We start from the raw sequence: 16,816 nt of genomic DNA, 5'->3' as shown, positions 1-16,816 counted from the left end.
TTGCAGCTCCTTTTCTCTACATCTGCATATTTTCAGTTTTAGCTTTAAGCAGCATTTTATGTTCAAGCTGGTTATATGTTTTAGCACACCTTTATAATTCCTTAAACATGAATATATATATCAAGCTGGTTATATGTTTATCCACAAGAGGGACCACTGTAAGGTGAAACTTATCACGAAATAACGTGAACCTTATCACGTAATAACGTGAAACTTATCACGTAATAATGTGAAACTTATCACGAAATAACGTGAACCTTATCACGTAATAACGTGAAACTTATCACGTAATAATGTGAAACTTATCACGAAATAACGTGAACCTTATCACGTAATAACGTGAAACTTATCACGTAATAATGTGAAACTTATCACGAAATAACGTGAACCTTATCACGTAATAACGTGAAACTTATCACGTAATAATGTGAAACTTATCACGTAAAAACGTAAAACTTATCACGAAATAACACGAAACTTATCACGTAATAACGTGAAACCTATCACGTAATAACGTGATACTGAGCCAATTTTTTTTTTTTCTCAGTGTGGCAGCAATACGCTTCCGTAGGATGCTCTTAATTGAACATTGGTATAAATTGTTATATGTCTCCATATGTGATCCTGCAGTTGACTGGTGAAGGTGAACTGTCCAAAAATAAATAGGAGAAGAGAAGATGAATGAATGGATACATTTTATTTACATTCAATCACTTTTTCTATAATGTATGTTTTGGTCTTAAGTATTAGGTACTTCAATATTTTCAGTTATCATTTTTACAGCAAAGGTGTCAAACTCATTTTGGTTCAGCCTAATTAGATGTCAAGTGGTCTGGACATACAGTACACCTACCGGTATACGTATAAATAATAATAAGCCCATTTTTTCCCCTTTTTTATGCAAAGTACTACAAGTCTTCATTTTCAAATCTTCATATTTAATGAAATATCATTTTACAAAACATCATGAACATGAAGTGTTTGTGCTTTTTTTGCTTTCAAAATTTATCAAGCGGGATGAACTCCTTAGCGGGCTGGTTTTCGCCCGCGGGCTGCATGTTTGACACCCCTTTTCAATTTTGCGGTCTTTCTATCTGCCACGCGTCCTGAATCTCCTTGATGAAAATCAGTGGCTGACAGTGGATCAGCCGCTCAGCAGCATAGATGAAACGCCTCAGACACGTCCACTGAAACGTGAAAGGTGAAAACTCATTAGAACATTGATGTTGAGTAAAATGGTGTTAGTTGATGTGACACTCGTAGGCTTACTTTACATTCATAAAGATTAAGATTAAGAAGTCCTTCATTTGTCCCACAATGGGGAAATTCACAGTGTTGACAGCAAAGTGTAGTACAAGGTATAAAGAATGAAGTTTACAGTAGTGTTACAGAAATAAAATAAAGAGAATCATAGTCAGCTTGCGGTTTTTAACATTATACTGTCCGTAAATTTTGCTGGTTTAATTATGTTGACATATGGCAGTCCAAGAATAAAAAGTTGATGTTGTGGCAGTTGAAGGATGACTCTGAGGCGCAGGTGCTCTATATGTCTTTATTAGTCCGTGACGACAGGAACAGAGAGTGAACATGGCGCTGAGCGCCAAATTCTATGGGCACTTAACACGCCCCTTTACCCATAACCCTACTGGGTGATAGGCATGCCCCTCAGTGCCTGCCACAATATAATAATAAATTAACGAATGCAGATAATAATTAGTCAAAGACAAAATCAAACCATTTTACATATTACAATCAAGAAGTGTGCAATATTGCACTTGGGAGTGAAGATATTGCACATATTACTGGTTATACCTTTGGTATGCTGGTTATTGAGTCCCTTATTCATCCAACAATGGGGAAATTTACACTGCAACAAAAATAGTCAGCCACAAGAGGCGCCATCAAATACATAGTTGCACCAAACAATACTGTTTCACAAAATAATAAAAAATGTTCTGAAGGTTAATCTAATACAACGAACACTGAAGCTATTCAGCAAATCAAAGCAAACAGACCTGAGTGGAAGAAAAACATAAAAGAACCAAAGAAGGCGTGATTAATAATCTGCCAGTTGAAAATGATTGAGCTCCGTCTTACACTTATGGATCCCACAGGCCATCAGTTTTCACGGTTTCACTTTAATTAATTAACTTTTACCAGCAGTGATTCTGTTTTCATTAAAAGTTGATTAAACATTTTGGTCAAATCACTGTCCGTAATTACAATGGACACAAAAAACATGTTGGGAGTAACTCCAGTTATTAAAGTCATGATGATTGTAATTAAGAATATTCTCATAAGGATATTTAATCATAGACATATCAATGAGTATTTTCTATTGTTATTTGTACATTTTTAATTACGATGTGAAGAGAGTCTGAAGGTCCATTAGGTCAAGTAACTGCAATAATCACAAAATCTGTTCCAAACACCCAGGTAGAAAAAGGACTGATGTCAGCAAATTAACCCTGACTGACCTCAAAGTCAGTCACTAAGGCAATCAACCAGGCAGAAATAAAAGGCACAGAGAAAAAGCCAAGTGGAGATTCAAACGAACCGTAATGAGAAGTGAGGTCTGGCCCTGGCTGAGTTCCACTGCTGGGTCCAACCCTGCAGAATTGTGGGAGGGTGGAATCAGGACTTCCCTGCCATCTAGAATTGCGAGCTGCAATCCTCCTTCAGATGAAAAGAGTAGCCTAAAATGATCCTTCATATTTTTTATCATACACTTAATTATTACATTATACATTTTGTTCTGTTGACACTAATATACCTCGTGTCTATGTTTTCTCTGATGCTTATTGATGATGATTGGGGAGTTAATGTGCTTCCACCTTCACTGTGATGAAAAACATAACTATTACAACATAAATCACACGCTTAAAATGCCACCTGATAAATATGAACTTCATTCCCTCCACACACACTGTATTTCACTGTACACATTATCCTCATATTAAATGTGTTTGCCTGGCCTGTATGTATCATTTTGAATCATTAGCAGTCACATCACTGGCGTTGATGATTCTGTTGCTCTTAATATTACATTTAGAAATGATCACTGCCATAACTTTGTATTAATATTGTAGATGTTATTAATGCCAATTAGATTTTAATGGATTGTTGCCTCCGTACTCCTAAAGCTGTGTTGCCCGACCATTCAAGAGCCGACTGTCTCTGTTTGCTCCTTTAACGTTCACATCATTACACTAAAGCACAGGTTGACCGTGGTGAACAACAACCTCACAGCTGGCAGTCCAACCATGATTGTTGCTCCATCAACCAATAAAGTGATACTTCAGTACGCTGGGCTAACACAGCAAGACACTTACATTTGTATGCACGTGTCTCCAGATGAACACAGGTTTTGTTTCGGATCTGAAACACCCTTGTTAACAGATGTGCGCAGCTGTTATCTTTCGGAGAACTCCATTTCCATCCCCATGGGGAGAAAATAGAGGCATAAGAGCCTCACGTCCATGATGATCCCGGCTGTTTTTTGTTGTTGTTCAAAAGTCTGACAGCAGCACGCCCTAGTCATCTCAGTGTGAGAAAAATGTTTTCATGTGTTACATCTCTGAAATATACTCCACTGCCCTTGCCTCACCTTGCTAACTCTGAGTCTGTTTGGTATTATTAACATCAGTGTCAAGTCTATGTGCCCTGATTGCATTTAAACCTTCTTTGTAAATTAATTCCTCAATAAATGAATGCTGTGGTGTGATGCATCTTTTCCTAATATGCTGTTAAACCTCTAAAATTTGGCAGGGATGCAGTCACCTCACCACAGCCCTCTGGGCCTCATCCCTTCTAATTAATCCACTTGATTCCTTTATCACAACAGTTGTTACACACACACGTTTTCATGGAGCGTGGGGACTTTGCTTTTCCTCGGATACACACTCTACTCGTGAGGACACCAAATTTACATAGACGTAGAAAGCTCGTTTTAGGACAGAAATGCTTTTTAATTTTTTTACAACAGGGTGAGCATAGTGCTCACCAAGGTTTCTAAATTTTGTATCATTTTTTTTCTGGTATTTGTGCCGCGTGGGGACCTTCAAATTGTGTAATACCACAAGCAACCACCAGGGGGCATCATTTCACATTTGACCACAAGCCATTCGGAAATACTGACAAACCTTGCTAATATGAAGAATAGACGTCAACTGTTAATGTTAATAAAGAGCAGTGTGTTCCATCGTCTAAAAACTGTACATATCGCAATTAAGTTAAATAACATGCTTTATGTGAAAAGCTACAACAGTAACAGTATATAAAATACAGTATTTAAAATACTTTCCTCAAGTCAAGCATAAAGAGTATGTTTGAACAGTGTGACATGCTTCAACAATAGAAACCCAGTGAAACAGTTTTGCAGCAGTACCAGACCTATAAAAACATTAAGATGTTTACTAATTACTGCATTTCATGGATATAGAGCCCAACTCATCCTTAAGTCACGTGATTTTTAAAAGTAACCATAAAAGCTGCACTAAAGCTGCAGTTCAAGTATCAATATAATTCAGGCTTTGGTTTGTGGTTGACATTGAAAATAAAAGTACGGAAAATGTCCACCCATTTTCTAGTGCCTAATAATTTTCTGGGTCTCTGGAGCCAATCCAAGTTCATCTGCCCATCACAGGGCCACATAAAGAGACAAAAAAGATTCACACCTATCTACATCTTAGAGTGACTATTAACCTTAACTCCTATCTGCACATTATTGGACTATGGAGGAAAATGGAAAACCTGGAGAACCCCCCCCACACACACACACACACACAGGGAGAAGAGGAGAACTCTATACAAAAAAACCTGGGATTGAATCAGTGAATTAGTTTTGAACTGAAATGTTATGAAAATCATCATTTGGTTTTTCATCAAAAGTTTGTGAAATAGAATTTTGGAAGAATGGTCAAAAATTCCTATAAACACTCTCCTCAACCTTGTGGACAGTCTTCCCAGAAGAGTTGAAGCTGTAATAGCTGCAAAAGGTGGACCGACATCATATTGAACTCTGGGTTAGGAATGGGATGGCACTTCAGTTCATAGTAGGAGTCAAGGCAGGTGAGCCAATACTTTTGGTAATATAGTGTATATTATATGTATTATATATAATATATATTATATATATTATATTAGATTATATTATATTATAAGATTCTCCTAGAGGATTCTCCTGTGACTTTTACTTCAGACTGAGGTATCGAGGGTTTTTTCTTACCCTTGTGGTAGATGACATTCAGACTGTTGTCTGTTTCATTGCTGTCATGCTGAAGAAATAATTATAAAATAAACATTTCAATGAAAATTAAAATAATTTTAGATTTTTCTCTAGACGCATTTCAAAATGGTACTCCTCTCCCTACTCTAGAACGTTTTTGTCTCTTTATGTGGCATATCCAATGCTTGATGTTAGCTGTGATTGACCCCTGTAAGCCTAAAAAGAGTAACACTGTGAAAGACGGATGAGTGGATGGTATATAAAACGCAGGGTTTATATCCATGCAATACAGTAACTTAGTGCATCCTGTAGATAGTGGACCAACAAAAGTGCTTCTTAAAAAACATTAAACAAGAACTTAAAGGCAAATTTGCCTCCTCCATATAATGGGATATAGAAAATGTCAAGGCCTACCTTAATGTCGCTCACTTCAAGTTTATCAATACGATTTTTAACATAAAATTTGACTGCCCTCTAATCCCTTCTTTTAAGAGCATCAGAGGCCTCAATACACTGCAAATGGGATATAGAAAATGTCAAGGCCTACCTTAAAGTCGCTCGCTTCAAAGTATCAATGCGATTTTTAACATAACATTTTACTGTCTTCCAATCCCTTCTTTTAAGAGCATCAGGCGAGGCCTCAATACACTGCATACACTCATCTTTTCCTGGAACCTTCCCACTCTTGATTTTGTGAAGCAGAGTCTTCTCCACAGCTTGGACTTCCTCCTCCTGCCACCTCCTTTTTTTTTGGTTTTTGGATGTGTCTGAATGAAAAACAGACATTTAGTGTAAAAGTGTTGGAAGAATTTAATTTATTATCATTGCTTCATGCAGGTGGCGCTTTGGCCCAGAGGCAATGTGTCTGTCATTGGTGTGGAACTCCGGGGTCCACCTCCTGGGCAAGTTTGAATCCCAGTTAGGGCGGTTTATTATTTGATTTCATCTTCATTCATGTCATTTACCATCTTCCAAAAGGCTACACTTATATGGTTAGAAACTGGCTGAGCATGTGCACACAGCGCTTGTACTCTGGTTTTCCCTGGCTTTAGAGTACCAACCTTTCTGCTCAGATGACATCGCTGCATGTGCTTCCAAAGGTATGTCCTCTTCAAATAGGCTTCACAATTAACACAGTGCATATAATCAGAAGACTTTACAGGTGTCTTGGACAGCTGATGAGGTATCACCATTCCCTTTCCTTCTTGAATTACTTGATTATTATGGACACGGTTGCCTTTGTTTCTCAATAAGTTAAATTGTATTCTTCGTTCTTTTGAACCTTTTGGAAACGCAAGTATTCTTGCCACCTCTGGTTCGTTTTTATGTCTGGATTCTAAGTGACGTGCCATTTTGCCAACAGACTTAAAGCAGAAGACACAGAAGAACCTTTTGTTGTACATTCTGCCACCACCTTTTTTCTTCTCGAACATTGGGACAGTCACTGCAGGAGTACCAGCTGAAGAAGATTCTCCTGTGACTTGTACTTCAGAGTCAGGTGGAAGGGTTTTCTGGGGTATTCTCTTACTCTTGCGATGGTGGACTTTTGCAGAACGGTCATCCGTTTCATCAGATGATGTGTTACTGGGAAGATATTCATCCTCACTGAAATCTGAGCTTGAAAGGGATTCCTCTCTTTCATCTGCATATCCATACTTTTTCTCATTAACCTAAAAAGTGAGAGATTTCAGAATTGTGGAGCACAGTTAAACTTTTGTTCTTATATCAGATATTACACTTCTAAAAGCCTTAAGTGCAAAAGGTAAGTACAATGCTGCCGACTTCACCCACTGTACCCTATATCTTGTCCTCTATGTAAAATAAACCGGGAACACTCAGCTGAGCGAGGCCACACCACTACACTTATAATAACACTGTCTGCTCTGATGAGGGCAGGTACAAATAAGTCCACAATCTCATCGTTTAAAGAGTGGTCAACAATTATTGTGCTACTGTCACTGGAGATGTCTGAGTTCTGGAAAACAATGTCAGAAAAGCAAAATTGCTCAAATTGATTTTTATTCATAATTTTATAACAAACTGCTACAAACAAACCATTTCACAACTTTAAGTTCAATTTTGTCTCAATAATGACTAGTTGAGGCATAACTAAGTATACAGCTGCCTTCAGAAACAAATGGAGTGTGGACAATCATACCTCATTCTCCTGTGTAACCTCTGTATCAGCAATGGCTGAAAGAAATGAAACAAGTCAAATCAACGGAACATCTGAATTTGTCATAAAAACAATACTTGTGAGCCTGGACCCTAAAATGAGAAAGTATCTTTCAACAATGTTACAATGTTGCAACTAGACATATCAGCAGGGGATGTTTCTCACCTGTGCATTCAGAGTCTTCCTCTGATGGAACACCGTCACGATTCTGTAGGAACAAGTAACAATCAAATGTAAAACACCCCCAAAAAGCAGTTTGACCATCATATTATATACTACGTTGAAGAATATGTCATTGTGCAACAGACACCTGTTCAACAATCAACCAAGCTAAAATGAAATAAAATTCCTAAACTAGTGAGAGAAAAAAAACACCCATAATTGCTCATTGACAATGTGTTCAAAACACAAAAGATGTTAATACATTGTTAAGTTTTCCAATTACCCTTAAATGTAATTATAACTATTGAAATTCTAATTATTTAATATGATTGTTAACACACTGCATCACACACATTGCACATTATGAACACTATAAGATATATATTATTATAAAAGTATAACATTAAAATATTACAGTTAATATAAGTACGCAATTAATATAAGTAAGCAATGTAGTGCAATTTCTGGAAAACAAACATTGAATAACAAAATTCAATTATTATTAATATAGAATTGATGTCGATGTGGTTTTACTACCGTTTATTTTCTTGTCACCGGCATTTACAACGGAGTTGAGCGCACGGTCGAAACGTTTTGGCCATGTGACCTGTGGCGTGTAGCCTATTGTAATAGCTTTTATCGATGACGTTGCAGCCAGAGGATTGTGGGATTTGCCGTTTTGACGGTAGCAGCTCAAAGCGTTACAGGTGACGATGTGCGCCTACAACTACTTCACGGTTCGCGCAGACGTTTTTAAGGCGGACGAGCATAGCAAATACTCACACAAAAACGAGTAAAGTAAAAAACAAAATAAGATGTGAGCTTATCATGCATACATTTAAGTTTCGTTCTCTGATGGGCGTTCACCGGGGGTTTACATTACAGCACATTACAATAATGGCGGACACTGTTAACTGGGCAGTGTAACGCAACTTCAGGTCCTTACCTCAAATATTGTGAAACTGAAGCTGTGGCAACACAGCGCACCCCGGTTATGTCAAAAGAGAAAGAAACTAAATGAAAAGGGCATTAAGAAATACCAAAGTAAAATGTTAACACTCATAATTTTCGCTGTCCTCATCCTTCGTTCTCTTCGCGGGAATTGTCTGCCGACTAGTGATGTGCGGATCGATCCTGAAATATCGATACTTCCGATTCTGGATCTTTATGCTCTGAAATCGATTCTGAAATCAAAATATCGATACTTTTGATACTTCCGCATTCTGAGATGAGGTGTATCCTAATCAGAAACATGGTGAAAAGTATCCAAATTATTGAGATGTTGTCTAAGTGACGCTCGGTTGGTGGGACTACTTCTTCTTCCGCCTGGGTGTGTGCGTCATGCGTAAGCACAGGGGCTCTACTCCGTGCTCTCACGTTTGATGGGAATTTCGGCTCTTTTTTAGAGAACCGGTTCTTTTGGCTCGGTTCACTGAAAAAATCCGACTCTTTCGGGTCCCAAATGGCTCCTCAGATTAATTATTTTATTTTATTGCAACGCGTTACGGGTGAAGTGTGCGCCTACAACTACTTCACGGGTTCGCGCAGACGTTTGCCGTTTGCCATTATCGTCATCGATAATGGTTTTTATCGATGACGTTGCAGCCAGAGGATTGTGGGATTTGCCGTTTTGAAGGTAGCAGCTCAACGCGTTACGGTGAAGTGTGCGCCTACAACTAATTAACGGGTTCGCGCAGACGTCGACGACAAGCATAGCAAATACTCACAAAAAAACGAATAAAGTGAAAAACAAAATTAGATGTGAGTTTATTATGCATACATTTAATAATTTATCTGATGGGCATTCACTGGGGGTTTACATTACAGCACATTACAATAATGGCGGACACTGATAACTGTGCAGTGTAACGCAACTTCGGGTCCTTACTTCAAATATTGTGAAACTGAAGCTGTAACACAGCGCACCCCGGTTATGTCAAAAGAGAAAGAAACTAAATGAAAATTAAGAAATACTAAAGTAAAATGTTAACACTCACCATGCTCCTTGTCCTCATTCTTCGTTCCTTTCGCGGGAATTTTCTGTCGCGGGAATTTTCTGCCGACTCGAGCGATGAGTGAAGAAGAGCGATGGATTTGTGACACCACACCCACCGCACAAACCCCGCCCAAAATCAAACGAACTTTTATTAAGGCGCCAAACCAGCTAATGAACGGGTGGGGGAGGGGAAGCACCATGGGTCAGGTGGGGACCTAAAATTTCATAAAGTGTGTAATGAACCAGGGACTCCTGAGAATTAAGGGAAGGACAGGTGCTTCACACATACACAACCCTGTGTTAATTAAATTAATTCTAAAGACACAAACTTAAACTTCCTTTTTGTCAGTCTGACAAAGAATAATAAACCTTTTGTCCTCATTTAGAGGTCTTAATTTCTTCACTGTTTGTCATTGTTTCTCCAACATTAGATTACAATATTTACACATTAACCCTTAGGTTTAAAACTCAAGAACTGAGAATATGAATTTAGAACTGACTTATGGGACACTTGACGTATGTCTTATACAGCAGCAGTATGAAAGCCAGTGCCAGACCAGCTAATGAAGGGGTGGGGGAGGGGAAGCACCATGGGTAAGGTGGGGACCTAAAATGTCAGAAAGTGTGTAACGAATCATGGACTCCTGAGAATTAAAGACAGATGCTTTTGGACAAAAGGTGTTTCACCACATTAGACTTCCCTAAACTTTTGGGCACAGGTAACAAGGTAACGTCCAGAAATGTTGACACCACACGTGAAAAATACACCAGAAAGGTTGATGCTTGGTTTCTTCTAAGTCTTGTCTGAGCAGATATTACTGAATGTCAGCACCTGACCCAGAACTGCCCTTACTTCCTTCCTGAAGTCTTCACAACATGTCTCTTTCCTTAGTTTCCACCACTTGATCTTCTGCTCTGTCTTCACTCTCTTCCTTTTTGTCACCTCCATCGTCATTTTACACACTACCATCCGATGTTGTTTGGCTACACTCTCACCTGCCACCACCTTACAGTCTCTAATCTCCCTCAGATTACATCTTCCAGGCCAAATGTGAAATTATGGTAAGTCCAGATGCTCTAGTCCACTAAGACTTGCAGGTAAATTCTAAACGTAGATGAACCCTTTGGTTCTCCAAGGATCAGCTCATGGTGACAGATGCCAGAAAGAGCATATCAAATGGAAACATGCAAGCTGTCAATTCCTTAACCATACAAAGACTATGCAGTTACCAACAATTTTTTTAACAAAAATACAATGCAAAATCGAGGTCAATCTTTCTTTGTCACTAGCACAATTAGACTACACCACTCACTAAGACGTAGATTACTTAGTCTTCCAAAACTATCCATTTTTGTTGTCAGCCTAATTTGGTGCTGGGTCAGCAAAGTAAAACCTGGTGTTTTTTTTAATAGCTTCGGGTCTAGAAGTAGAGACTCTGAGCACTCTCTAGTAAAATACTGGCTGATGAGTTGTACCCCATGACATATTTTATGGTGTCCCTAAAGTGTGGTTTGTTAGACTGTTCTTCTGTTGTCCTTGCAAACATCATCATAACTTTTTAGTGAAATGGTAATTATGGTTCCTGTTAAAAACAAAATGTTGCTGGGATGTTTAAACAGTAGTTGCTTTTTTACTTAGCTTCATCAAGGCCTGCTGGCCTCAACAGTATCGACACAACCACTAAGTAATTGAACTCATCTTAAGGAAAGAGAAGATAATATTTTGATAATATTGTAATTATTTCATGTTATTATTCATGCTTATTGGTGTATGTCACGTCACAGTTGTGGCTGAATGTTAGGTTTATTCTAACATATGTGACGACAAAGTAACAACACAAAAGATGTCTGGATCTTTTACTTGCAAGGGGAGAGTGCAGCTTGCTCTGCTGGCAGCTTCCTCATCAACTTCGACTTGCTGCACCCTTCCTCTGCTCTTTTATTTAGTTTACAAAAGTATCGGATTACATATGTGATCGTGTGTGAGTATATGAATGGGTATGTAGTAAGAAGGTGGGTGTGAATGTGGGTGTGGCTGTGTCTGGTAATTTCTCCATCAGTGTGACCTCTGCTTTTAACCCATCAGCAAGGTGAGCAGTGAGCAGCTTTCAGCGCCCGGGGAGCAGTGTGTGGGGACGGTGCCATACTCAGACTCAAACCTTCCGGACCCAAGTCCGCTTCCTTAACAACTGAGCCAACACTGCCCTGTGTTTGGAACACTAATAAATATTAACAAGACAAAATCTTAACTATAAAATCTTAACAATATCTTAACTAACAATGTATTTCGATTTTCATTAGATGTACATAAATTCAGCCAAGTTTTCTGCTACTTACTGCGTACTTACAATCCTAAATCCAAATCTGTTCTTCTTAAACCAGGGGTGCCCTAACTGTTCCATGAAGGGCCGCTGTGGCTGCAGGTTTTTGTTCCAACCAAGCAGTAGCACACCTGAGTTGACAGGTTTAATTAACTGGTCTCAGTCTTCACACAGCTGATTGGTCAAACTATGTGCTCTTGGTTGGTTGGAACAAAAACCTGCAGCAACACGGCCCTTTAAGGAACACTTTGAGCATGCCTGGCTTAAACAGTCAGCACAATCAAAGTGTTCAGTTAATGAAACTTTCACTTAAAATATATTAGCGCAGTAAATACAGTTAGTGGACTTTTTAAAACTAGAATTTGTAGTCCTCTTTTTTTCCTTGACCTTATTTATATTACAGCTTTTATCATTTGTTACGATCTAAATCGTTTCACATTTACCCTCCTATTGCATAAAAAGAGGCAAAAAATAATTATACAACAAACACAAGACCTGGTAACCTAGAAGTGTCTTCAATGAGCATGGACCTGTTATTGAAGCATCTGTATCCCCATTGTAATTTTTTCAACACACGACCTGTGGGGACAAATTAAATTCCCATGCAGTACCACTTTTTCAGTAGAGAGTGGACAAAAATCACACACACTTCCCGTACATTCTCCCCAAGGGGACTTGCAATATGGTGTGTGTCCACTAAGAGTGCATAAATACACACACACCCGTTTTTTCCAAAATTTTCATGAAAACGTGTCGGATGGGGACTTCAGAGAAAAAAGGAGGGGCATATCCAGACAACGTTTTAAAGCGTTCTCAATAGGTCAGCCCGTGGGGACCTCAATTTTAGACCCCACAGGGTTGCAGGCCCCCACGAGGCTGTGCCCAGTCCAAAAAATGAGAACACACACACACACGCGCGTGCACACACAAAAACAAATTTATTAAAATGTAACATTGGTTTGATACCCTACTTGTTATTACTGTCAAACAATGTCCTTTTTTTACCCATGACTCCCTAATGCATGTTGGTTGAACTGTAATCCATTTTCAGGACTCTCTTCAAACCATGTTGGTACGCTACGCTCTCCAACATGGTTTAAAGAGAGTCAGAGTCAAACCTAAAAAGGACAAAGAAGAAGTAACTCTCTGGGAGTGTTCACAATGATCAGATTAACATGTAGCAAGATGTGGTATGAAGTCCAACAAAGGCCAGTCTGTGGAAGTGGACATGGGTGTGGGTTTGATGTTTGAATTTTGCAAGAAACTTTTTTCAGCTTTTTCAGCTGATTTTGCCTTGCTACAGTACTAGAATAACCAATCACTGTGACACTGTGACCAGATGCCCCTCCTGTAGTGACCCAACCTGGGACTGGGGATTAGTCAGTTTGAGGCCCATAACCTTCTGCATGGCAGAGTCATGATATAAAAAGATTTGGGGGGTCCAGGATAGACATCGATAGACAAAAGATCTTAATGGAGACTAAATGAAGACAAAACCATCAATATGCGTGTATGTCTCTACATTTTAGCTTGCATAGCAAAATCGAAAAGGTTAGAAATCCAAAGTGTTATCAATGAAACATGCTAAAGCCAGCATCTGTGATGACTGGGGGATTCATCACTTGCCAGGGCATGAAGAATCTGCTCGTCTCTTAAGCTACCATTTAATCAGAGGCTTATAATAGAATGTGGGGCAGCTCCCATGGAGAGCATTAGTAAGAGTATCAGTGGAAATAACCACAGAACCTTCTGCATGGCTGGTAGAAATCCTACCACTACCCCGCTGTTATAAGCCAAGGTTTAGTTGAGTTATTGTTTTGTTAATGGAAATATCAGTCTAGTGGCGCTTTGGCCCAGAGGCAATGTGTCTGTCATTGGTGTGGAACCCCAGGGTTCACCTCCTGGGCAAGTTCAAATCCCGTTTAGGGCGTTTGGTAACTTCCAGTGGACTCACCACCCGCAGGAAGGTTTAGGGGTGTTGGTATGGTGCAATGTGATTTGGGTGGCGGTCATGGAGACTGCTGCCCCCGCGACCCATTAATGGATAAGCGGATGATAAATGGATGGATGGAAATATCAGTCTATTAAAATCCTTCTCACATTTAATGACTAAGAGGCACATTTATCAGTGTCTGTGCATCAGAGAAAGTTTTAAATGTCACTGTACCTGTGATCAACAAAGGCCCAAGTTTTATCAAAAACAGAGGAGGGATAAAATATGAGGTAATGTATACCACCAAAACTCACAAAGTGTTATTTTTTTTAATTAAGCTTCTATTCCTAAGAGAGATAACAAGCCAGCTAAATCACTAAAATGCTGGTATCGTGAGTTTTAATGATTGTGTTTTATGAAGGGGGATTCTAAGCTGTCTCACTGCCTGTCTTCTAAAATATTGTATAATAATGTCAGAAGAATGTATGCTTCTACCACTGGAGACCAATTTATTGTCTGCTTATCGTCAGATATCCGTGGTATTGAGGATTTCCTGGACCGGACATCTCAGCAGGGAATAGACATATCCCTGCAGAAGGTGGAATCCAACATCAACATGATGATCACAAGTCTGTTCAGAATCATGAGAGTGGAAGAGCTGCATCGATACAGAGACACACTACGCCAAGCCGTGTTATTCATGAGCCCAGCAACTGCCAAGGCTTTCATCACTGAGGTAATATTTCCTGTCGATAATGTAAATGAAAAACAGCAGTACAAGCCTTATGTGATGTTTTCCCACTCAGACGTTAGCGTTGTTCTTAGATCCAGAATCAGAATTGGTGTTTTTTCACATATACAAAGAATGTTACTTGGTTTATTGGTACATAATGATACAATCAAATTATTAATTAACATAAAGCCTAACATAAAACAATATATGAAACATTGTTGAACTGAGTGGCGCTTTGGCCCAGAGGCAATGTCTCTGTCATTGGTGTGAAACCCCAGGGTTCACCTCCTGGGCAAGATCAAATTCCGGTTAGGGTGGTTGGTACCTTCCAGTGGACTCACCACCCGCAGGAAGGTTCAGGGGGTTGATACGGTGCAGTGTGATTTGGGTGGCGACTGCTGCCCCCGTGACCCGGTAACGGATAAGCGGATGAAAATGGATGGTTGGATGGATTGTTGAATTAACTGGGCAGGATATGCCCCTGTTGACTTGAAAGTGAACAAGGGCATATTCTGAAGGAATTAAATGGAAACTTAGTTTGTTATTTTAGCTGCTTCTCTTATTCGGGTCATTGTTGTACCACAGTGTATCTCAGGCAGTATATACGGGGTTGGACAATGAAACTGAAACGCCTGGTGATCAAAGGTTTGGCTATAGCAGCCCAGCCATGTATATTGACCCTGTGGAGCTCCCGACGAACAGTTTTGGTGGGAACAGGAGAGCTGAGGTGTACATTTAATTCTGCAGTGAGTTGGGCAGCTGTGGTTTTATGTTTTTTGGATACAATCCGGGTTAGCACCCGGACATCCCTTTCAGACAGCTTCCTCTTGCGTCCACAGTTACTCCTGTTGGATGTGGTTCGTCCTTCTTGGTGGTATGCTGACATTACCCTCGATACAGTGGCTTTTGATACATCACAAATAATTCTTGGTCACAGATGGGCACCAACAATTTGTCCTCTTTTGAACTCTGATATGTCACCCATAATGTTGTATGCATTGCAATATTTTAAGCAAAACAGTGCTATTACTCTGCTAATTGAACCTTCACACTCTGCTCTTACTGGTGCAATGTGCAATCAATGAAGTTTGGCCACCAGGCTGGTCATATTTAGCCATGAAATCTCCAACGCTAAATTGGCCAGTGTTTCAGTTTCATTGTCCAACCCCGTACAGTCTGAGCGTTGTTAGAATCGCTTAACAGAGTCAGTCTATTAGTGTCCTGTGTTCTTCTGTGGATGTGTGTAAAACCCTGTAAATGAGTGTGGTAGCATCCTGGCAGTTGGTGCCAGGAGCAGCCTCCTAAATATTTTCATGGTTCCTACAGGATAATGTGGGTGTATTCATTCACTACTCTCCTAATCCTTTTGTCTTTTTTTTTTGTTGTTGTTACATTTAGACATTCTCCTCAAAACACACAGGTCCCTCATGGCACTGAGGACTGAACTTTAAGACTTCTGTACTTTGTCATGGACACATAAATGTCACAACACAGTAAAGTTGACTTCACTGTCCACTTTTATCTTAATGACTGTCTAGACTTTCTAGGTCAGGGGTTCTCAAACTTAATGACCTGGGTTAAGCAATAACCAATAAGCAGTCTAGACAGAGTGAGGTCACGCTACTGCATTATTCAGTTAAAAAAAATGAAATAAAAAAATGTTTCAAAAACGACAATCTTCATCTCTTCATCTATACAACAAACACAATCATGTTACATTACATTGATTTTACTAGAATCCAAGAACGTTCATTTAACATGGAAAAACCTTATTTATATAATCGACTGAAAAACATAGTTGTTCAGAAGTTGGGAAGCTTTTATAGCTTAACATGTTTACACAAGTTAGCCAATCAGATTTAGAGTAAGGCACAGACTCCTGTGTGTACCCTTTACACACAAGTACTGTATCTGACACTGTATGTGTGCCAGGACCAAAGCTGTCTTTGTATTTCAGTACAACTCGATATCAGCAATGGAAACAAATGTTTTTGGTTTTTTTTTGTCAACCACGCAAAGATGTTCAGACTCATTTTTTTCTTCTTAGTCATCCATGTACCAGCTTGGATAAAAGCATGATTGGGCATGATGTCACCTTCATGCCAAATACCAGCAACCCCGGAATGGACATTAGGACTCAAGGACTCAAGGTTCTTTATTGTCATTGCAACACGTTAGACATGGGATGAACGAAATTAGTTTCCCTGGTCCCGGCTCGAGTACAAGTGACAGAGGGGAAGAGTTTGGCGTAGTGCAGAAAGAAGGGAA

General features: G+C 39.4%; 1 protein-coding gene and 2 long non-coding RNA genes across 3 annotated transcripts in view; 1 reads left to right on the top strand and 2 right to left on the bottom strand.

Annotated features, from left to right (window-relative positions):
- Positions 1 to 16,816, top strand: part of LOC103397228 (glutamate receptor ionotropic, delta-2-like) — a 248,451-nt gene that overhangs the window by 99,305 nt on the left and 132,330 nt on the right. Inside the window, exon 4 of the mRNA XM_008335445.3 lies at positions 14,346 to 14,551. Within this exon, the coding sequence (XP_008333667.1) occupies positions 14,346 to 14,551 (206 nt within the window). The remainder of the gene's footprint in view (positions 1 to 14,345; positions 14,552 to 16,816) is intronic.
- LOC112486358 (uncharacterized) lies at positions 743 to 4,898 on the bottom strand. Its single transcript, XR_003048780.1, has 3 exons — positions 3,333 to 4,898; positions 2,774 to 2,839; positions 743 to 2,676 (listed from the first exon to the last, which is right to left on the bottom strand). It is a non-coding gene; the product is annotated as an uncharacterized LOC112486358 (long non-coding RNA).
- Positions 5,059 to 8,792, bottom strand: LOC112486362 (uncharacterized). The gene is made up of 4 exons (XR_003048784.1): positions 8,512 to 8,792; positions 7,569 to 7,611; positions 5,775 to 7,420; positions 5,059 to 5,641 (listed from the first exon to the last, which is right to left on the bottom strand). It is a non-coding gene; the product is annotated as an uncharacterized LOC112486362 (long non-coding RNA).

Source organism: Cynoglossus semilaevis, chromosome W, assembly GCF_000523025.1.
Source record: "Cynoglossus semilaevis isolate Cse_v1.0 chromosome W, Cse_v1.0, whole genome shotgun sequence".
Classification (NCBI taxonomy): Eukaryota; Metazoa; Chordata; class Actinopteri; order Pleuronectiformes; family Cynoglossidae; genus Cynoglossus; species Cynoglossus semilaevis.
The sequence above is the reverse complement of the archived record's forward strand: the minus strand, read 5'-3'. Positions and strand labels throughout refer to the sequence as shown.